Source organism: Tasmannia lanceolata, unplaced genomic scaffold, assembly GCF_043159265.1.
Source record: "Tasmannia lanceolata isolate RefF3 unplaced genomic scaffold, GAP_Taslan_0.1 ptg000016l, whole genome shotgun sequence".
Classification (NCBI taxonomy): Eukaryota; Viridiplantae; Streptophyta; class Magnoliopsida; order Canellales; family Winteraceae; genus Tasmannia; species Tasmannia lanceolata.
The window spans coordinates 11,366,500-11,390,250 of record NW_027518693.1 but is presented as its reverse complement, the minus strand read 5'-3'; the positions used below and the strand labels follow the sequence as shown (position 1 = coordinate 11,390,250).

The 23,751-nt window shown below is 37.6% G+C and overlaps 1 protein-coding gene across 1 annotated transcript; it reads right to left on the bottom strand.

The window, feature by feature from the left end:
• Positions 1 to 2,213: 2,213 nt before the first annotated feature.
• Positions 2,214 to 21,919, bottom strand: PGI1 (phosphoglucose isomerase 1). Its single transcript, XM_077356556.1, has 14 exons — positions 21,221 to 21,919; positions 18,422 to 18,541; positions 17,575 to 17,673; positions 17,397 to 17,480; positions 13,051 to 13,194; positions 12,865 to 12,930; positions 9,491 to 9,559; positions 9,264 to 9,371; positions 6,371 to 6,423; positions 6,140 to 6,278; positions 5,125 to 5,281; positions 4,901 to 4,979; positions 3,967 to 4,033; positions 2,214 to 2,531 (listed from the first exon to the last, which is right to left on the bottom strand). Exons 1-14 carry the CDS (start codon positions 21,764 to 21,766, stop codon positions 2,397 to 2,399), a joined length of 1,866 nt encoding a protein of 621 aa, XP_077212671.1. The 5' UTR covers positions 21,767 to 21,919; the 3' UTR covers positions 2,214 to 2,396.
• Positions 21,920 to 23,751: the final 1,832 nt, after the last annotated feature.

The following is a 23,751-nucleotide window of genomic DNA, read 5'->3' as shown; positions in this document are numbered from 1 at the left end:
AACCTGTTAAACAGTTTGTATCATCCTACGATGTAAGTCTTACAACACTTTTTTGAAAAATAAATCTTATATAAAATCTCAATTGAATTATGGGTGCAACTTAGGTCAATTGATCGGATTGAGCTTTACCTTAAAATCGGGTCGGGTTCGGGTTGATTCCAATTCATTTTATTAGCAAAAGCTCAACCCGACCCGATCCAAGTAGCACCCTAGATTGAGCCTCCGACCTCGGCGTTGAAGAACAAAGACTTGACCATTGAGGTAGAGGTTCAATCCGGAATAAAATAAAAGGGCTCTTACCATCATATCATGGGTTCAAAACAACCCTAAAAAGAATGCGTGATGGACCAAGGGACTAAGATAGTCCGATCGAGATGGATTGGCAGAATCAATCAGATTTGTGGCAGTTTGGTCGGATTAAGGATTCCTTCAAGGGCAGTTTGGAAAACATGAGCGAGTGTCTCTACAAACATTTGAAACAATGTTACATATTAGACTCAGACCATGTGCCCGTCCTTTCTCCATCCTCCCCACCATGTTCCCATCTACTCAAAATTATTTCAATGCTTTTCTTTTTCCTGTTGTTTGACTTTCGAGTCATCTCTCTTTCTGTCTCATATCACTTTCCATGCAAGACTCAAATAAGTAAGCAACGTTTAAAAATTGAATGGAGCCATGTGAAATGAGTCAAATTCCTTTTTATAGCTTTAGGGCAGTGATATTTGCACTCCTTTTAATAACTACACTATTTTATTTGATTTAAACTTTTCTAATCAGTTGTTTAAGAGAGAGTGTGATTCACTAATCCGAGTAACAAGCCAATATCTTCTTAACGAAGGAAAAGACCATGATCCAATGACACTTGGCATACATGCTTGGTAATCGAGGCCATTGATCTGGTGGTCAATCCCATCCATTAAGTCACAAATGTCATTCTCGAGAATTTCGAGAAAGGGAAAATCTCAGGTTACTTTACACTTTTCTTTTCTTTTTTTTCGAATTTATATAAGTAAAAATGATAAAAGTAAAATTACCTGAAAATATATAATTTTAAAAGGGGAAATGATAAATTCGTCCCTTCTCATCACATGGGACACCTAGCTGCAGTGTACGTGGCAATCAAATCCGTTGAAGATGTTAAGTACATCAGCCCCTGTATAGTCATTGATACACTGCTGCTGGGTGTCCCAATTGATGGAAAGCGGTGCATTTATCACTTTCCTTAAAAAAGATATAACAAATATTATTAAAAATATCTCAATATTGTTTATGGTAAATAATAAAAATGAAAATGTCAATATATTTTGTAAAATCTTGGGATTATTTTGATGGGAGATGATATGTGGCAATCAAATCTGTACGTGGCAATCAAATCCGTTGAATCCTTCCGACATGAAGTACATCAGCCCCTGTGTAGTCATTGATACACTGCTGCTGGGTGTCCCAAGTGATGGAAAGGGGTGCATTTATCACTTTCCTCTAAAAAGATATAACAAATATTATTAAAAATATCTCAATATTATTTATGGTAAATACTAAAAATGAAAATGTCAATATATTTTGTAAAATCTCGGGATTATTTTGATGGGAGATGATATGTGGCAATCAAATCCGTATGTGGCAATCAAATCTGTTGAATCCTTCCGACGTGAAGTACATCAGCCCATGTGTAGTCATTGATACACTGGGTGTCCCAAGTGATGGAAAGGGGCGCATTTATCATTTTCCTTAAAAAAGATATAACAAATATTATTAAAAATATCTCAATATTATTTACGGTAAATAATAAAAATGAAAATGTCAATATATTTTGTAAAATCTCGGGATTATTTTGATGGGAGATGACATGTGACAATCAAATCCGTACGTGGCAATCAAATCCGTTGAATCCTTCTGACGTGAAGTACATCAGCCCCTGTGTTGTCATTGATACACTGTTGCTGGGTGTCCCAAGTGATGGAAAGGGGCGCATTTATCATTTTCCTTAAAAAGGATATAACAAATATTATTAAAAATATCTCAATCTTATTTACGGTAAATAATAAAAATGAAAATGTCAATATATTTTGAAAAATCTCGGGATTATTTGTTGGGAGATGATGATACCCACCACCCCCACCCACACCCACGCCGCGCAGGAAGTACGCATTCACCCCCCTTTTAACGTGATTTGACGTCAAAAAGCTTTAAAGTTGCCTACTGTTCAAAAAAGAGGGCCCAAAACTTTGTAATTTTATTCAAATTATCAAATGAAAAAAAGATCCACAACAATTGGTATCCGTGTCTAGATGTTTCATGATGGGTGGGTTCAGTGCTTCATCAATTGAAGCTCTTCTTATGATCTCTCATACACATGTATCATTGCAAACAGAAATGAAGAACTACGTTGATGAAGCTTATTCAAATAACTCATCAACATTACACTCTCCGAGGAAAACTTTGATACTTCGAGGAGACCCGCAACTACCCTCAGCTATAAGAGCTCTGTCATTCGATGCCATGTGCGCAATAATCTTGTAGATCATTTCAATCTGCCCACGGAACAATAGCAAGATGCTTTGTAAGTGCATAGAGATCATAGTCATAACGTGATTTTTTGCCAAGAAAAATAACCAATATATCTTCATATTTTATTTTTTATTGGGAAAATATCCTGATAAATTTTTCATTAAAAAAATCCTGATTTTTTTTCAAATTTTACATTTTTTTTTAATGATAAATTTTACATTTATATATATATATATATATAGAGAGAGAGAGAGAGAGAGGAAAATGATTGTGAGCTTGAAGCTCACGTAGCTTATATGAGCTTGAGGGCCCAAACACATGTGGGCCCACATTGTTAGGATGATCCAAAGCATTCATTTGAAAGGCCCTTAGATAGGATGTGTACAAAAAATCAGCTTCATAGGATAATCCTAACCCATCCAAATGTGGAGGGCAAAATGGACAGACACCGTTTGCCAATAATTTGCCCATTTTTGCCCTCCGCTTTTGGAAGGGTTAGGATGATCCAATGGATCTGATTTTTAGTACACACCCTATCTATGATGGGGCCTTGCAAATGAATGGTTTGGATCACCACAAAAAATGTGGGACCCATGTGTTTGGACCCTCAAGCTCATATAAGCTATATGAGCTTCAAGCTCACAATCTTATTCCTTATATATATATATATATATATATATATATATATATATATATATATATAACTTATGGTGAGCTTAAGCACCCAATCACATTCGGGCCTAATTTGTTAGGATGATCCAAAGCATTCATTTGAAAGGCCCTTACATAGATGGGGTGTGTACCAAAAATCAGCTCCATATATCATCCTAACCCATCCATTTGTGGAGGTCAAAATGGACAGACATTATTTGTCCACAAATCTGCTCATTTTTGTCCTCCACAAATGGAGGGGTTAGGATGATCCTATGGAGCTGATTTTTGGTACACACCCTATCTATGATAGGGCCTTGCAAATGAATGGTTTGGATCACCACAGAAAATGTGGGACCCATGTGATTGGGGCGCTTAAGCTCACCAACCTCTTATATATATATATATAAGAGGAATATATAAAATATAAATTTATTTTTTTTACATTTTTATTCTTTTTTTTTTCTATATAAAATATATAATTTTACATTTTATATATTTTATATAAGAGGAATACTAGACTCACAGGCGCCCTTGCACAAAAAATTGGGTAAAAGGGCACCCCCATTGGTCAATATCCATTTATGACAGTTACTATCGTAACTTTATGTGCCATCGTAAATGGATATTGACTTGTCAGTCTTCTTTATGTAATTATATTTTCCCCCTTTTCCCTATATTAACCTGATAATAAGAATAAATTTTAAAATATCCCGAGATATACCCTTCCCGTGAAATTCCCAAGACATGTTTGCGATTGCTACAGATTTAAGCACCACATGTATGTGCATTTGAAAGAAATTATACCTGTTCAGGAGCATGGCAACGGTGTGCAACTTCTTCGAGTGTCAATGGTTCAACGGGCTCCTTGCAGCTGAAATTCCAACCACGCATCGAGATCAGCAATTAGCTAGTGAATACAAAATCATGAAACAAAGGAATTCTCCAATCTGGTGTCAGGAGGAATTAGCAGTAGATATAAGCATGGATTTAAATTTCGGTTTAGGTTTCGGTCCCTACCGAAACTGATTTATTTATTGATTTTTGCAAATTTCAGTCATTTCAGTCAAAATGACCTAATTTCAGCCCGAAATTGAAACCGAAACTGAAATGTATATTATTTCGGACCAAACTGAAATCTGAAATTTGGACCGAAATTTCGGATTTCAGCCGAAATTTAAAACAATGGATGTAAACTGGGCTGGAAACTGATCTCAGGACCCATCTCTCTCCAAACACTAGCCAATCAAAAATCAAAATATGGTCAGGGAGGGTCATTCAAAAACAAAATGCTCAGGGTGGTAAAAGATATGTGCATTGATTATTTCTCGATTGTTAGGTATTCTTATTCTTCCCCGCAAACCCGAGACAACTCTGTAGCAACTGAAAGTTATAGTGTTCTTTAAAATTATGGCTACTTTAGCTGATTTCTGGGTCATGTAAATTTAGCCGCTGGGTCATGTATAATTTAGCCGTCTAAATAATAAACATCATTTTGACATTTAGTATCATCATCGAAAGATCTGTATAAGAAGAAACACCCTTGAAACTCTAATCCACCATCCCCCCCTTCTCTCTCTCTCTCTCTCTCTCTCTCTCTCTCTCTCTCTCTCTCCCACACATACGCGCGCGCGCACACGAAAAAAAAAACTCCCTGTATATAAATCTATTTATGGACAAGTCTTGGTAACAGATCAGCTATGAAACAGAAGAATGAAAATAGAGATGAATAATCATATACCTGGCCTCGTTTAGGACAGACAGAACCCTCTTTTGAAGGGCTAACACTTCTCCCGCCGCCTTTTTTCCAGCTTCAACACCTAAAATTACAATATAGAACATGAAACAGAAACAACAGTCAGATCTATGGGTACAAATGTACGTAAGTTCCAGCCTTCCGGGAACTGTAATATTAGACAACACTTTGAGGCTGCCAACTACGAAGAAATAAATGCAGGCATATACCGGGCTGATGGTAAGCATTGATATTAACCAGTGATGCATAGATCCCAACAGCTCTCTCGTACATTGCTACTAGTCCTCCAACTGATCTAGGAGTCACTTCTTGCACTGTCACTGTAATTGATTCACGATCGTTTCCATAAAGAGCAGACCTTGTTCCCTGTAAAAAAAATCATGCTCAGGATTCAGCAAAGCCTAAATGACCAACAAAAGGAAATTAAAAAACACTTAGAAATAACTGCCATGCAACTTCTGAAGGGACTAAAATATGTTTTGACTGATCCATGACAAACTAAAGGTACTCAAATTCAATTTCACCCACCTGCAAAATATGCTGTCTGGAAGTGGTGTTTCTGAACTGGATGCCTAATGTGCAGGTTTTAATGGTCCAAAATAAGAAAAAGTCCAGACTTGCAGTGAGCTTATGTCCAACTAGGGGTGCAACTATGGTCGGGTTCAACCCAAACACGTCAGGTTGAGTTTGGTATCTTTCGGTTCCGGTTCGGTTTGGTTTTTACTAACCGGGTTCAGTTCGGGTTGAGGGCTTGGTCAACCCAACCCGAGTGAAACATCAACTGTATGGATGATTCTATGCAGTCCAGGCAGTGTGAAGTATTGCTGTGGTTTTGACAGTTAACATGTTTATCAATCTGTTCACAGCTTGAAAACCTAAGTCCATTCTAAGCATTTCATAGAAAGATTTCTTGGAATTTGAAGGAGGTGGAGAAGATGAGGAACCCCCAAAACATGGAGGTTAAATTGTCTTGCATATCATATATGCGAGACCCCAATCATGGAAACTATAATTATGCCACTCTAGAAAATTACAAGTATGCCATCCAACACACAAATGCTATTAGTTTATGGATATCCCAAGGACAGAAGAGTAAATAAATTTTGACACCATTAGTTTATGGATATCTATTGCAAATTTCATCATGCACAAAAAAAAATATAACAGAAAGCACACTTTAAGAATCACAAGATCAGACTTCTATAAACAAACTAGAAAGTTAACCTGTAGCATTCCAAACAGGTAGTCACCACATGTAACACCCGGTTCAAGCTCCCAATCATGACCAGGGGGCCTATCACGTAATACTTCAATGAAGGTAACAAAAAAATTGTGCACCCCCTCCCTCAGCTGTTGAATGTATCTGTCCAACAGCAATAGGGCGAATGTCAGCTTACATTGGTCCTCCATCTGAAAATACACAACAATAAGAAACACAGACAAAAAAAAACCTACGCATGTTGATCTGTGCTCCCTTTATTTCCGTAGACAGTTAGTCCTTGATTAACCTGTCAAAAAATAGCTACTAGGGATAAGAAGCCAAGAAATAACCATTCAAAAAAGAAGAAGAAGAAGTCGAGATATAAGGAAGTATTCAAAATGCATTTAAATTGTTGAATAATATCTCCTGTGTGGGCCTTCAATAAGTTACTGTATTGCTCAATGCATGTCCATGTCATTTTCTTATTGCTAGCATCTTTTGCCTGCACAACATCATTCATATTTACTTGAGGGTAAAATGCAAGCTTTCCAGCAAATAAATTACAGCCACATGCCCCAAAATCTGGATGTTAGGGAAAGGCAGACCCTACGAATACTGACACACAATTGACAATGTTCCACAATCTACTTGAAAGATGTTCCTACACCGCCGGGGTGTGTGTTGGGGGGGGGGGGGGGGGGGGGGGGTGGTTGGTCGGGGGTCAGGCACCAAGATTGGCGAATGCAGTCTCAAGATTTCTGCTCTCTCTCTCTCTCTCTTTTAAAGTTTTTAATCAATAAAAGAAAACAGAAGAGGAGGTCAGAGATTGAAATGAAAACCGAGAATTCAAACTTAAAAGCAGAGATTGCCCAATGCACAAATCTTACCTAGGAACACCTTCTATAGCTAACATATCTACTAATTCATTGGTTCCGCGGAAAATATTAGAACAGAAACATCATTCATTATATCTGTAATCACATTGATGGTTCAACGACTGGTGCCTGTTTTATTGTGTTAGGTCATCTTAATCTTAAACCTGCAGCTTTCCTTGTAATCTAGAGACTAAAATCCTTAAGCTCCTTCCAAGAAAGGTTGGGCTTCCCCAGTTTGAATTTTCTGTACGTAATGGGCTAGAGAAAGCTCAAATACTAAAGACCATCACTAAAGATTTTTTTTTCAGGACCGTAATAATACTGCATGTCTAATGACCATGTAAAAATGTAAATGTAATCATAGTTCCAAAATGTCTAAAACAGTTCATAAAGAAGATAAATGAAGTCAAATAAAGAAAGGTCAAGTCATAAAAAGCAAGGTAAAAGCTAAGACAACTAACAAGTTCTCTTCTAAAAGAAGGAAAGAAACATGTTTTTAGGACACCTCTTCATTCACTTCTAGAAATCAGGGGAGAGAAAGTTGCACAAGATGCAGTTCTCCAACATTGAATGGACCAAAACAGACCGGCTAAATTCACCCCAAATGTTGTCAAGAGCCAAAATAGGTGTTTCACATTTCACTTGAAGCCACTCTAACTTAAGAGAGAAACACAAGGTGTACATGTCCACCCTCAGCTCCCAGATATGCTGATGCATTTAGACATGGATGGAAGAGTGTTGATAAATATATTATACAATATGATAAAAATTAAAGATGATTTCACTAAACTTGGATGCTATTACAAGAGGATCATTGTGTGCTTATGTAGAGCACTTACATGATAAACATAGAATCAAATCAAGATAGTTATGGAGGGAAAGAATCCTAATCAAATCTACTTTCTAATCTCTCTTGCTTGCCTCTTCTATCCATTGCCTAATTTATCTAGTTGCTTCATTTAGCCAACTTACTCAATCTACCTCCAAGATGATCCAACAGTGAGATCTTAACCCAATCCAACTGTTAGATCCCACATATTACTTACCAACTTCTCGAGTTCAAACCTCCCGGATAGCAAAAATCCACATGCGATGGTCGGCCCAAAGTGGGACCACATGTGCCACGTGTTTGCCAAGTGGGCCACACGTGCGGGGGAGTGTTAAAGTATAAAAGATAAATACTGCCTTTCTCCAACAGCTTAAGCTTTTGGAGAAGTTGGTATGTTAACAGACTACATAAAAATGTGTAAAGTAGATACATGAACTTAAAAATGACTATATTAAAGATGAATAACAGGTTAGTCACACTCTGCCACTTTCATAACTGGCATATGTTCCATTCCGTAACTCAATGTTACTTCACAATATTTGTTGAATTGAAAAAGTACACTTCAAATTTCCATTGGGTTGTTGTAGTTGACGAGCAAAGGTAGAGTATGTAGGAGGACTATAGGGTGAGAAGTTCCACACAAGTGTTGCACTCCCAGATTCATGTTTATGAGTGAATTAATGGCATTTCATTGTTAGGTAACTGGTATGATCTTGGTATGTGATTAATATTTGCCTATTATATTAAATCATATGTATATATAGAGGTGTGCATTCTGATTGGGAAATGATATCAGCACTCCAGTGTTATAATAACATGCGTGAAGTATGCTGTCGTTTAGTACTTAAAGAGCTTGAAAGAGCTTTTTGAGAACTGTAATATCCCTCTGACAGCCCTTTAAATACTAAACGATAAGATGCTTTCGCGCATCTTATTAAAACGGTGGAGTGTTGATGTCATTTCCCTTCTGATTTATATGGCATAGATAGATTATTGAATATGTTGCCTATTTCATAATAATATGTGCTAGTCTGTGCATGTATACCGTAGGTGTTCCATAATTTACCAACTTATTTGTCTCGTATGTCAGTTTATGTGTAGTACTTTGAGTTGAACCAGTCTCCTTATAATGAAAAATAGGTTTCTATGTGCACTGAAATGCTTCTTTTGATGTTTCAAAAATGTAACTGAAAGCACTTTTTACTAGTTGCCAGAAAAAGAATGCAAGAGACTGGTACAAGTGGTGAAAGGGGTTCCCATTAAATACATAAATCCAACTTTAAGGCCTTATTGATTGGCTATAAACACAAGCAACCAAGTGGAAATTTGTGAACCAATTGTTATTCGCATTTTACTTGCTCGCACTTTTTAACCAATTCAGTTAAGGACATATAAATGCAGCATTACCTTTAGGACAGGCTATTTTCTATCTTGCACACCTACCCGGTTTCCATCCAAGTCAAATTCCTTCCCAAGTGACTCCATGACCAACTGTTGCAAATACCTACTAAATAGTAGCAGGCTATCCTTGTACGGAAGTACAACCATATCCTGTGGAAAGCCAGAATGAAAAAAATGTAGGTCATATTTAATAAGAGAAGCTCACAATAAAAAAGAAAAGAAAAGAAAAGTAATACATAACCAAAGTGAAATTAACAGACGACACAAACCTTGGATCCCACTCCATCAGATGCCCAATACCAGCATAAAGCTAGTAAGGCAGCGGGATTGTTCTTCACCTGAACAAGAAATATCAACTGAAAGAATTAAAAAAACGAGAAATGTAAATAGCATGACAAGACTATATGATAACTTAGACATTAAACAAGGTAAAGCAACAGTAAAATCATAAAAATTCTACGGGATCACAGAATATAAGACTAAAAGTCGTATAGCACAAATCAAAGAAAAGTTAAAAAAGAATGTTATTTATTTAGAATAATAGAATATAGCATGTTATGTACACCTCACTAAAATTCAACCCCCTCAACATGTCATTACCAAATAAATTGTTTGTTGTTTTATTTGCTTTACATGTGTACGTTACTGAGGGGTATCTTATATGCTGGGTATTACATGGAAGGACATCGGAAAAACCTTTCAGTCTTACGCACTGAACTGGAGCAACCCTAACCACAATCTGCAAAACACAATCACATAGTCACAACCCTGACCTTTAAGCCTCTCCTACACAAATTTAGCCTTCCCATGGGAAAAAACCATAGTTCCCAAAATTTGCCTGGCATAGAAAAACCCTAATCATTAAAATTTCCTTCGCATGGAAAACCCCTAAAGCTTGACCTAAATCCAATCCAGATCCACATCCATAGGACAAAGTTCAAGCACCGATCTCCTCTCCTCTGCACAGATCAACATCCAGATTTTCAATTAAAATATAGAGGATATTGTGTTTCATTTCACAATTGCTATAAAGTGAGTACGGGACCATTGTGATTTCATTTCACCAGCGTGGCACACTGAAGATTTTTCAAGCATGCATTTTATTTCACAAGTGCTGTATATTGAGTACGGGCAACCATAATATTATTTCTTTCAATTGTTTGGGAAATGATATATTCACCTTTTTTTTACTAGGAACAGCCCCATCTAGTGTAAAAGAGTAGTCATAAATACACTAGAGGAGGTTGTCCCCAGTAAAAGAAAGAGGAGAATATATCAATTCCCAATTGTTTTTGACAAAATCTAATTTGTTTTCTCTTATCTTGTTACCATATATTCTCCTTCCTCTAATCCCTATTTTTACATCAATTATGTACTTGTTGTGTTTTTCACATTTTTTTGTCAAAAATCACGTCGCAATCGCATCAACCTTGTTCTCGCTCGCGACTCGCAACAACCGCTCTCAACCGCATCATGCCGAGTCTACCAGGATATTCCTTGGCCACATTTTGACCGCATCCACATTTTGAAACATCGCCTTAATCAAACCACACCATCTTTGTCATGGGCAAATGCTTCTTGTCCTCATGAAGTTGTCAGAATTATTTGTAATAAAATATTGGCTACAATTAAAGAGGTCTTTGAGAGCGGTTGTCGCGAGTCGCGAACGACAACACGGTTTGACCGCATCCACATTTTGAAACATCGCCTTAATCAAACCACACCATCTTTGTCATGGGCAAATGCTTCTTGTCCTCATGAAGTTGTCAGAATTATTTGTAATAAGATATTGGCTACAATTGAAGAGGTCTTATCAACCACCACCACTAGCTGATCTCCAATTTAAGACGTTGAATGTGATTCCTTCTTTTCCTTGCATTTGCCACATGATGGAAATAGGTCGTGCTCCTAATAGGACTTCAGATTTTCGCCTCCAACACATCATTCTCCCTACAAACCATACTTATTTCCTATTTTGATCTCCCCTCATCGCCCATGCTCCTCCACCCTATCTAGAATATTGATCTTCGCGAGCATTTAGAATTCCCCTTTTTCATTTTTCCTATGATTTGTGAACACGAGTGTCGCGTGTCGACACAAACACGGAGGGTCGGACACGGCGAACTCCCAAAATTTAGAAACGGGGACACGCCTAAAATAGAAAGTACATATAATTATAGTTTGTGGACATGGGTTTGTTTGCCAAGTTTCAATACAGATATGAGGTTTCTAACATGGCAACCCCTAAAAATCTAAAAATAGTATCACACTCATACACATACATGCATATAAAGTTACTGACACTTCTAGCAGTACACTCAAAAGTGTCTAAAGGAGTGTCGACCTGTGTGGACATGTGTGTCGTATAGGACACGACACGTGTGTCAGTCATAAATTCAAAGTGTCGGCCAAATCATAGCATTTTTCCATAGTTGTCCTTGCTCCATAATTTTAACTTTTGCTTCAACATCTTTAATTTAAAATAAAATTCAGAGCAACCCTTCACGTGAAACTCACTTCACCTTGCACCTTTCTAGAACCTAGAAAAGATTTTAAAAGAAGTCCCTTGCACCCACTCTACCACTTCAAGGGCCGACGAACAATGGTCGGAATTCAGAAGTAGATTTAGGCAGGGCTTTTTGATAAACTCCACAGAAAACACTTTCAAATCCCTACAAAAATCTATACAAGCTATAAAGCATTGGGCTCAATTGGTTATTCAATTGTGTTTCGCAACCCCCTCTTAATGGTAGATCCACAAGTTCATTTTCTTGGATGAAATTGGAAAGTATTATCATTACTATCATTGCTCTACTCCTTTCCAATTTTCTGTGCAAGAACCAGTGTCGAAATCCCCTCCTGCAGTTAAAACAGAAAGGAGAGAGGTATGACGCTATTGGTAGTCCATATAGAACAATACCTCCTTGCAATTAAAATACAAGGGAGAGAGGCCCACCTCCAATCATACTTTCCCGCATTTGAGATAAAAAAATTTGTCAGTTTTTATTGAAGTTTCAATTAAAATATTACAAGTGGGTCTTTCTTCTGTGAATGAACTCCACTGCTCATTTTTCTCCAGTCCCCCCAAGTACCTTTATGTTCCAAGCAACTATCTTCATTACTCAATGTGTAGAACCTTGTGCCCTTTAGCTGCCTGTTTTACCGACATTGTATGTTTTACCAACAATGTAGACTGCCCTCCAGCCGATCCCACAAGGACTGTTTCTGCAACTGCCTTTTCAGTCAAGGTTAACATCTCACTGATTTGAGCTCCCACATCAGAAAAATGTATCCTTAATTCAGCACCCATAAGGGCGCGCTATCTTCACTTTCTCTTGGTTGCTCTGATGGCATTGTTTACTTGAGCCTAAGTTGAAAAGCTTGAAAAATTGGATACATCAATTGAGAAAGAGAGACCACATTTCACTATGAACCAAATTTCAGAAGTGTTTTGAGTGTGTACATAATGAGTCCAAAGCGGATGCACAACTGCGAAAGCACAACTACAAAGGGTACCTTCTAAGTTTTTGAAGAATCACTGATTTTTTTCTTCTATTTGTGTATTCATTTTATCCGTTTTCACTTAATTAAGAGCATTTCAAAACAAAAGAAAAAGAAAAACAAACTGAACGAAGATCTTTACCACAGTAGTCCGATTAGCCTCATCCATCAGTGATGCACCAGCAAGCATTTCTCTGACATTAATTCCCTGATGAAGATTACAAGGAAATTAGTACAGTCCGCACAATATATGTACATACACATGTGTGTATACATGTATGCATATATAAGTAAATACATTCAATGCAAGATACAGATTTTAGCATACCTGGAGTGCGGCTGGAAGCAAACCAACAGCAGACATTTCAGATGTTCTACCACCCACCCAGTCAAACATTGGGAATCTTGCCAACCACCCCTCAATTCTTGCTGTATTGTCTAATAAAGAATTTTGTTGTGTAATAGCAACTCCCTGCATAAGATTCCCACTGTAAATAGTAGCTTACGCTGTAGTAATTGTATGAACAAAAAGAATTATTAAGCTTTGAATAGTGTATGGTCGCAAAGTCGGCAGAATTTTTTAAGTATAATAATATTCATCTCTGTGTGTGTGATGCAGATTGTAGGCCCAATAAGAGGCATCTTCGTCCATTAGAATTTTAGAGATTTATTTTCCATGTTATTTAGTTCCTAGGATTTTATTTCCATGTTTTTAGTTTTAGGCCTTTTATGTTCCATGGAATTTTAGTTCAATTGCCTATAAATAGGCCTTATGTCGTAAAGATTTTAAGTTTCGGACGATTAATTAAATTGAGAACTTCTCCCCCAGATTTCTTTTTCCTCACTTCTCCTTCTATTCTTCTATTATTTCCCTCTTCTTCTTCTATTCTTCTCTTCCTCTTCTCTTCTTCTTTTCTCTTCCCTTTCTTCTATTTCTCTTCCCGTCCTACATCAGTGTGTCTATGTACATATGGTGTGTGCGCACGGGCGGGCGCGCGCACACACACACACACACAGATATATATATATATATATATATATATATATATATATATATATATATAGGAAAAGGGAATCTAAGAGTTTGCGTAGGGATCATACCTATGCAAACTCCCTAAAAATAAGGCACGGCCAACACCATAGGATGATCCAAAGTGTTCATTTGGATCGCCACAACATAATTAGGTTGCGCCCCAAAAAATCATTTCCATAAGATGATTGTAACCTCTGATCTATCTATTTTTTATGACTACTCTTTTTTAGATTTTATATGAAGTGTGGCTGTGTAAATACGTATTTTTCGAAAAGTAAGGTACCACCCACACCATAGGATGATCCAAACCATCTATTTGATGGGCCACAACGTAGTTAGGTTGTGCCCTAAAAAAATTCCATAGGATGATCCCAATCCTATGATCTATAGAAGTTTCCATAATGTGCAGTCCCTCTACAGATCTCTATAGATCAGAGGGTTAGGATCATCCTATGGAAATGACTTTTGGGGAACCATCTACTTACACTGTGATGATCCAAATGGACGGTTTGGATCATCCTATGGAGTTGGCCGTACCGTATTTTTGGGGATTTGAATAGGTAAGCTCCCTATGCAAACTCTTAGATTCCCTTTTCTCTATGAATAAATAAATAAATACATATGTGTGTGTGTGATATATATATATATATATATATATATATATATATATATATATAGAGAGAGAGAGAGAGAGAGAGAGTGTAAACAGTTCCTAAGGTAGCCCTAGTGCTAGCTTATACGAGGTCGCGCTCACAAAACATAGGGGGGCCACTTTGTTTGGATGATCCAAAGCATTCATTTGATAGGCCCTCACATAGATAGGGTGCCCACAAAAAATCAGGTGAATAGGATCATCCTAACCCTTCCATTTGTGGAGGTTGAGATTTATGGAGTTTTATACCCATCCATTTTAACCTCCACAAATGGAAAGGTTAGGATGATCCTATGAAGTTGATTTTTTGTGGGCACCCTATCAGTGAGAGGGCCTATAAAATGAATGCTTTGGATCATCCAAAAAAAATGGGCCCCTATGTTTTGTGAGCGCCACCTCAGTAACCCTTTTCTCATATATATATATATATATATATATATATATATATATATATATATATATATATATATATATATATATATATATATATAGCAGAAGAGAAAAGGAAACATTTATTTGAATTTCTTCCAAAATTCTAATAGAATTACACATCACTTTTTTTTGCTTTTTTTAACAAAGGCCCCCATTAAAGGTCCATATTTTCAATCCTACCCTCTTCACAATACCTATTTTACCTTGCTTTATGAATTTTTTATTATAAATTTTGTCCACAAAGTCAACATGGTGGCGTTTTTTCTTTGCAAAATTACAGATTGGGTGCATATGTTACATAATACTACGGATTTTTGTGAACATATTACATAATACTACGGATTCAGGACACCTTTCGAAATATTGACGAACCCGATTATTTTTTAACACAAAACGCGTGCGTTTGGTACATAATACTACGGATTTCGGCCACCTTTCAAAATATTTCGAGTCCCACTCGAATGCATGGGTTTGGTTATAGACGGTGCATGAGACCAACCTGTCAAAGCATGAGTATGAAATACTCCACCGCATCAAATGGGAAAGTGATTAACCATTTATATTTTTCTCGCCCCGTGCATCGTACGGGTGTTTTTACTAGTGTGTGTGTGTGTGTGTGTGTGTGTGTGTGTGTGTAGAAAAGTGTCTAGTATGCCGACTAGAGATCATTCTCTAGTCCGCCGACCAAAAACACATGGGTCCCACATTTTTGTGATGATCTAAAGCATTCATTTGATAGGCCCCATCATAGATAGGGACTCTTCCAGAAAAAATCAGCTTCATAGGATCATCTTAAACCTTCGATTTGTGGAGCTAAAAAATGGACAGATTTGTGGCGGTTTATAGCCGTCCATTTTAAGCTCCACAAATCGTAAGGTTGGGATGATCCTATGGAGCAGATTTTTTGTGGACACCGTCTCTATGTCAGGGCCCATCAAATGAATGTTTTGCATCACCCAAATAAGGTGGGACCCATGTGTTTTTGATCGTCTGACTAGAGAATGATCTCTAGTCGGCAGACTAGAGACACTTTCCTCAATATATATATATATATATATATATAGAGAGAGAGAGAGAGAGAAGGGTTCCTGAGGTGGCACTAGCGCTACCTTATATGAGGTAGCGCTCACAAAACATAGGTGGCCCACTTTGTATGGATGATCCAAAACATTCATTTGATAGGCCCTCACATAGATAGGGTGCCCACAAAAAATCAACTTCGTAGGATCATCCTAACCCTTCCATTTGTGGAGGTTTAAATGGATGGGTATAAACCTCCATAAATCTAAACCTCCACAAATGGAAGGGTTAGGATGATCCTATGGACCTGATTTTTTGTGGGCACCCTATCTATGTGAGGGCCTATCAAATGAATGCTTTGGATCATCCAAACAAAGTGGGCCCCTTATGTTTTGTGAACGCTACCTCATATAAGCTAGCGCTACCTCAGGAACTGTTTGCTCTCTCTCACTCACGCACGCACGACAGAAGTCATTACAGACTACAGAATAGCACATGTACACTAATATTTGATATTTGATATTTTAATCAAGGAAAATGATATTTAGTATTTACACCCTCTTATCCTGCATTCCTAACCCCTTTCCTTTGTTTTTTTAAGACTGCATTTCCACCCCCTTTTGTTTGATTTTCTCTGAAATAAATTCATTTTTACAAAAGACAAACAAAAGGGGTTGGAAATGCTGGCAAAATGGGTGGAACATCATTTCCCTTCCATCAAATTTATTATATGAACTTCGTTTATGAGACAAATTGCAGTCCAACTACCTTGTTGTTTCTACTGAACCTTAAAAACACCTGAATGAGAATACACCCAATATAATTAAATGCTTCAATGTAAAATTGAAAACACCATTCAAAAAAATGTAAAATTGAAAACATGTGACATGTACTATCTTGCCGTAGGGACTCACAGATCCAAAGAAGCTAAAAGAAACAAAATAAAAGCAACAGTTATTTTTAATGGTAATTAAATCATATCTCTTTGAAATAAAAAACAGTCTCAGCTCTCAAGTACGACTAAATTATTCTGCCAAACACATGTACTAGAAAAAATACACACTTTAGAACATATACATTTGAAAAAGACTCAATACAATGATGAGCCTGTGTCAAATGAAATTGTGGTATAAATGACACAAGATGGGAAGAGGAGACTCACCAAGCTGAACAATAAGATAATTCGGAAAATAGCTTCCAGTTTCAACAACCAGCATTCTTACTAGAAAAGCAACTCACCATTCGTCAAGAAAAAAGGTCTCACCGAAATGGAAAAAAGGGAAAAAAAATCAGGAAAGTAAGTCCATAAAATGACAAAGAAAAGATGATACCAGATGGACATTATCATATCAAATTGCTATCTTATATATTTTTCATTAGCTATTGAATCTCATAAATTTTTTTGCATGGGTGATCAATCTTACGTTCACAAAACCAGAAACAACTTAACTGTCTTCTTTTTTAATAAGAAATTACTTTTATATCCATTCTAATAAAAAGAGAAGAAAAATCAGAAACAAAAACCTGAGATCAAAACCTGTTTTGAGAAATCCAGGCCAGCTTCTCGAAAAGCTTTCTGTACTTCCAATAAACCATTTCGAGTTTCAGGAGTACCACCACTCTGAACAAACAAGTATTAGGAATGAACTTACATGAGCAACAAATCAAAGGGGTAAATTAGTAAGATAAATCAAAAGGGGAAATTCCACGCAGACCTTCGAGATAACAATTACAAGTGTCGATGCCAGCTCATCCCCAAGCTGTGCAATTTGATGATCAATTCCAGCTGGATCTGTATTGTCAATAAATCTTATCTGGGACATCCCAAAAGATCAAATTGCAGCAAGAAAATCATATGTTAGCTTGAGAAATTAATAAAAAATTATAATTTTTAGTGCTAAGAAATCAGTGGTTCTCCTTTTCAAACAAAGTTGGAATAGAGAGATTACATAAGCTGACTAGAAACATAAGATAGTCAAGTAATATAGACTTAAAATTCATGTAGAGGAAGCTTGTCATCAAGGAACAAGGGATGTAGAGTCATGGAACTTGGTGAAAGGGTTATCTAGACAAGGGAAGATGTGAAGAGAAAGAAAAAACAATCTCCATACATTTTTTGCACTCTTCCAATGTTGGATTAAATCAACCTAAGTAATAAATTTGATATCACAATATAGTTGCATGGGCAGTGTAAGTGTGACTCAAGTCCAAATCAGTGAGTGAAAGCAATAAAACCTCAGTGCAAGCAGAATGCAATGGTGTGTGTGGTTTTAGACATGGTGGTTTGTTTCTATTAATAAGCTATTTTCCTTTTGCAATATTTAATTTCATATGGACGTTATCGATACAGTTCTATTATTGTGTTTTGTATTCAGCACTTGTGCTTGCGATGCCTTTTTTTTTTATTAATAAATCTCACTTGTTAAAAAACTAGTTTTATATACACACATGCACATGTATTCTTGTAATGTATAGGCATTCTTCATTCAAACAGCAGAACAGCTGAAAAAAGAAATGTTATCATTTAATAACAAGTGGTTGTTTTTTAGATTTAAAACATACCTTGAGAGGAGGATTATCAGGAGCCAATGCCTCTGCTACAAATTCTGGTCCCAGAGCTGAACCACCGATGCCCACAGAGAGTACATGGGTAAAGCGGTCGGAATATGATGGGGGCTTAATCTGTTTTCACTTTGAAATGTCAAAAATAGAAGGAAAGAATATAAGATTCTGAAAAGAAGAGAAGTTCATCACAACATTTTTGCAACAAGTAAATTAATATACTCCAAGACATTTTATTTAAACACCAAACAGGTAATACCAATTGAATCCATACGTACAAGTAGATATTTGCACTCACCATCCAAGCTTATATCCAAGCTTATAAGCTTAAACACATGTGGTAAGAAAAGATAATGCCACAAACTGCATCTATTTACCTATGAATGCATAAAGATAGCTCACCATTTATTCCATAAGTCACTTTACCAAGACTATTTCACTTGCATCATCGCTCATAACCCTGCATTCAACTTCGGCATTTGAAAGTACAACTGTGCCCTATTTCTTGCTCTTCCAGGGAAGAGACTTTGCCATATACACAATATACCCAATTGAAGACTTATGATCGTCAAGGCACTTCTCCAGTCAGCATTGCAATAAATGGAACTCCGTGTCTTGGAATCTTAAGCCAAAAGTATTTCTCTTCCTAGGGTCAGTATGACATATAATGGGATGTGAACAGAAAGTGGATGATCTTTTCAAGGACTACATGTGTAGACCTGCAATCCCAACTCTTAAGGGTATGTTGGTCAAGTTATTGCAAGATAAAAAAGGTACATGGAAGGATCCTTAACCCTCTCTGCATCATTCATGAGGAAGATCACTTTGCTCCATTGTTTCAATGGCTAGCGCTTACAACTGGGGCAACTGGAAGGTTTTTAAGACAGCATGATTAGAAAAATTATAGATGCTTTCATGATGCAACAGCAGGATCTTGAGTGGATTCCCTTCACAGGTCATCAATCCATGATGTGGGCCATGCCTTGAAAGTAAAGCTCTAGGCTGTTAATACTTGAGACTGTCAAACATTTTTGCAAGCCGAAATGTATACACCTTTTGCTGGAATTGTACTATATGTATGACAATGAGATGAGAAGAGTCAGTTGCCATTGGGCACTGTAGGAGGGTCCTGAGTGCCAGTCCAATCAGCAATTCCTATAATGCTAGAAAGCATCATGTGGCCCATCCAGCACTGTGACTACACACGGGCCCACACAAGAAACCAAGTGTGTAGGTCTGGGGGCTCATGTTTGCTTGGACACAGTCATGATGTTACCCATCACGTGGTATTCAATGCAATTAGCCACCTCTAATATCTTTCCTAGTCCATGATAAGGCCAAATAATTACCTCTGATCTGCACATATGGACTAGAAGCAGAATGTTCATAGTTCAGATGTTGAATGTCCAACGATACAATCATCCAGGTGTATAGCATGCTCACCCATAGATTTCAGGAAATGGTCACTGACGTTCGGTGTCTATGATACCCCGGATTGGGCATACACAAAGCCCTAGTAGCTATTAGACTCTAAGATGCCGCAGGTGTGTATTCGGGTTACATGCAGTGCTTTGCAATACACCCATGGTGTTCCACAAGAAGACACATCAATACAGCTATGCAGTAGGCAAAATTCATTTTGGGGTACTTGATAAAAACGATATATCTAAATTAACCTACATCTATCACATCGCTTACTAAATTCCCAGAAATGATCAGTGGCACCTGGTATCTGCAATACTCCGGATTTAAGCCATATGAAATCTCAGTAGCCGCTAGATGGTAAGACATCACAGACGTGCTTTCAGGTTGTATGCAGTGATTTGTGAAACACCAATGGTGTTTCCTAGGACTACGGACTCATCAGAATGCAAGAAGATGCAGCAATACAGCAACCCAGGATATGAAATTCAGTTTGGAGCAGTTCGGAATACTCGGTAGAAATGATATAACAAAATTAACCTCCATCTATCACATTTTTTTGACAATTCTCAATCAGTCTCCAAATGCAGCGAATTTTTATACTGTAAAACAACCAATTACTCCAAAAGCTTGAGCTATTAGATCTAAATTCTAAATTAACCTCCATCTATCACATTTTTTTGACAATTCACAATCAGTCTCCAAATGCAGCAAATTTTTATACTGTAAAACAACCAGTTACTCCAACAGCTTAAGCTGTTAGATCTAAATTAACCTCCATCTATCACAATTTTTATTTTTTTTTGACAATTCTCAATCAGTCTCCAAATGCAGCAAATTTTATACTATGTAACAACCAATTACTCCAAAATCTTAAGATGTTAGAGTTTGCCGTACACGTGAATTTTTTATATCTATGAAACAACCAATTATTTTAAAAGCTAAGGAAGTTAGAGTTTGTGTTATTGAATCATTCATAATTCAATCCCCCCCTCTCCTACGTGTGGCCCCTCTTTTTTTTTTGGTGGAATTTAATATCAAGGAGGGGTTTTGAACCCAGAACATGGCGTGAGGCAAGAGCTCTGAAACCATGTGAAACAGCCAATTACTCCAAAAGCTCAAGCTGTTAAAACATTAGCTCTGATAGCATGTGAAACATCCAATTACTCCACAAGCTTAAGCTGTTAGAGTTGGTATTATTTAAACATTAGCTCTGATACCATGTGAAACAACCAATTACTCCAAAAGCTTAAGCTCTTCTAGCTAGTGTTACTGAATCATCTATACTTCAACATTGCCAAATGGATCAAATCTTATACATTTCTCAAAAGTGATAAAAAACATAAAAAGTAGAAAGGAATAAGAAGAAGAACTGACCTTACCACCTATAACATCATCCGCGAACTTACAAACAGCATCCAAAGCATCCTCAATCTGCATCCTAAGAAACGAATTCGGCGCGAGTTTAGAATTCCTCAACCAGTAATGCCCAACCATCCTCCCCTCATCAGGATTCGCAATCGCACCTTGTTCAAGCTCCCTCATAGCGCGAAAAGCCGCTTGGAATTTCGGCTCCATCCGATCCACAAATTCATCGGTAAAACCTATCCGACTCACATCAAGAAAAATCCCTAATTCCTTGTGCTGGTAAAACCAATCAACATACCGTTTCCAAAGCACGAACGGATCTTTTACTAAACCCTTCTTCTTCTCAATTGAGACGGCCGGAGGACTCGATAAGTCGGCCGGAACATCTCGAGCGACGGATTGAGGGGTTTTCCGGCGATCGGAGGAGCAACGAGGGATGAGTTTTGATCGGATCGGTAGGGAAAAGGGTATGGTGTCCGTACGAGAGGGTTTGAGGGGTTTTTTGGTGGGTTTGAAAGTGGAGGAGGAAGAGTAGAGGCCGGAGATTGAAGCCATGAGAGGAGGAAAATAAAATACCTGGAAAGAGAGATGATGGAATTAAATGAGGAAAGGGAAAGGGAAAGAGAGGAAGCTTCTTTTCAGTCCATTTGCAGGGGAGAAAATGATGGAGTGGGTTTTGGAGAAGCACCTGGTTTTGCAATTTTATACATCCGTTGAAAACTATGTTGAGACGCAAGGTGAGAAGGGCTCGCACGTGGGAGAGGTTTTTTATGTTTTTTTATTCTTGTTTTAATGGGGCTGGTATTGCGGCCATACATAGATCTAGTCATTTCCATCTTGTAAATTTGTCTTATTTGAAATCTTCTTTAGGTGGTTTACGAATAGTATATCCGAAAATAATTCCACGAGGCATAGGTTATAAAAATGGGAAAATGAACCCAAAATTGCGTTACTGTCACTTGTTGATGATGGTTGAATTTCAGTTCCCTAATTTATGGCTGTTACTTCTTGATGATGGTTGAACTTGGGTTCCCTAATCTATTGGGCAGTAGAGTCCGGAGGACCTCCTTTATCCCTCTAGTGCATATGAAGCGTAGAAAAATACCATTGCCTTCGTCTCTAATTTTTTCTGTTTTTTCATCTCCACAGCCGATGATGGTTAGGGCTGCAAATGAACCGAGCCGGCCCGCGAACATGTATTGGCTCGGCTCGTTAAAAGCTCAGCTCGGGCTCGTTCGTTTACTAAACGAGCCGAATCCGAGCCCAAAAATTAGGCTCGCCAAATAAACGAACCGAACTTGAGCTTTGTATAGTTTGGCTCGGAAAAGCTCGCGAGCTTTTTAGGCTCGCGAGCTTTTTAGGCTCGGTTCATAAATGAGCCGAGCCGAGCTTTAAAACTTGGATAATATTTGTTGTTTATATATAAAATAAAAGAATGTGGGTTGTCTGTCACAAATGAAAGTTTGGCCAAGTGGTTAAGGTGTTGGATTTGAAGGGCCTGGGTTCAAATCTCACAATTGTATGTTTTTAACATTCTTGAGACGAGACGAGCTTAAGCTCGGTTCGTTCCACTTAACGAGCCGAGCTTTTTCAAAAACTAAACGAGCTGAGCCGAACACAAGCACGAGCCGAGCCCGAGCACCCCAAGGCTCGGCTCATTTGCGGCCCTAATTGATGGTAATCACAAGAATAGGAGGAAGAATAAGAGCAGGAAGAATTAAGGAGCAGGTGAATTTGTAAAAATAAAATTTGACGCCAAAAAATGGAAAGGAAGATGAAGAAATAAGGAAAACAAAAAGTCGATGCCGAGAAAATGGAAGGTGTCAGAAAAAAAATGAATAAGAAGATGAGGAGTGGAAAAGGAAGAATCAACCCTGGGAAAAAATGGAAGACGCCAGAAAATTGAAATGAAGTGGAAGAAAAATAAGGGAAAGTGGGGTCGTCTCGAAGAAAGTTGGGCTTATATGGGAAAACTTTGGGGCTTTTCCGATGCTTAGTAACAACCCGAGTGTTCCGGGATAAGCCCGAGTTCAACTGAGATGAGCCCGAGTTTTCCTAGACTACCACAAGTTTAAGCGAGACGAGCCCAAGTTTTCTTAGACGACCCTAAGTTTCAGTGAGACGAGCTAAAGTTTTCCTATGCGACCCCAAGTTTAAGTGAGACGAGCCCAAATTTTCCTATACGAACTCAATTTTTCCTACACGACCATAAGTTTTAGAGATAAGACTCCAAGTTTTCATTGACGGCCCCAACTTCTGGTGGTGATGGGAAAAAAATTAGAGAAGAATAAGAGGAAGAGGATGACATTTTTCTATGCTTTATGTCAACTGGAGGGCAAAAAAAGTCTTTTGGAGTAACCGAAATTCAACCACCATTCACTGATAATTTCAAAATTTTGACGCAATTTCTAGATATTTTTCCTTATAAAAATTGTTTTTTTAGAAGAGTAAGTACACCGGAGCTGCTTCATCTATGACGAGGATGAAGCTTACGTAAAACTAAGTGGAGTTCCGAACCGACCGATGCTGAAGAATCAACA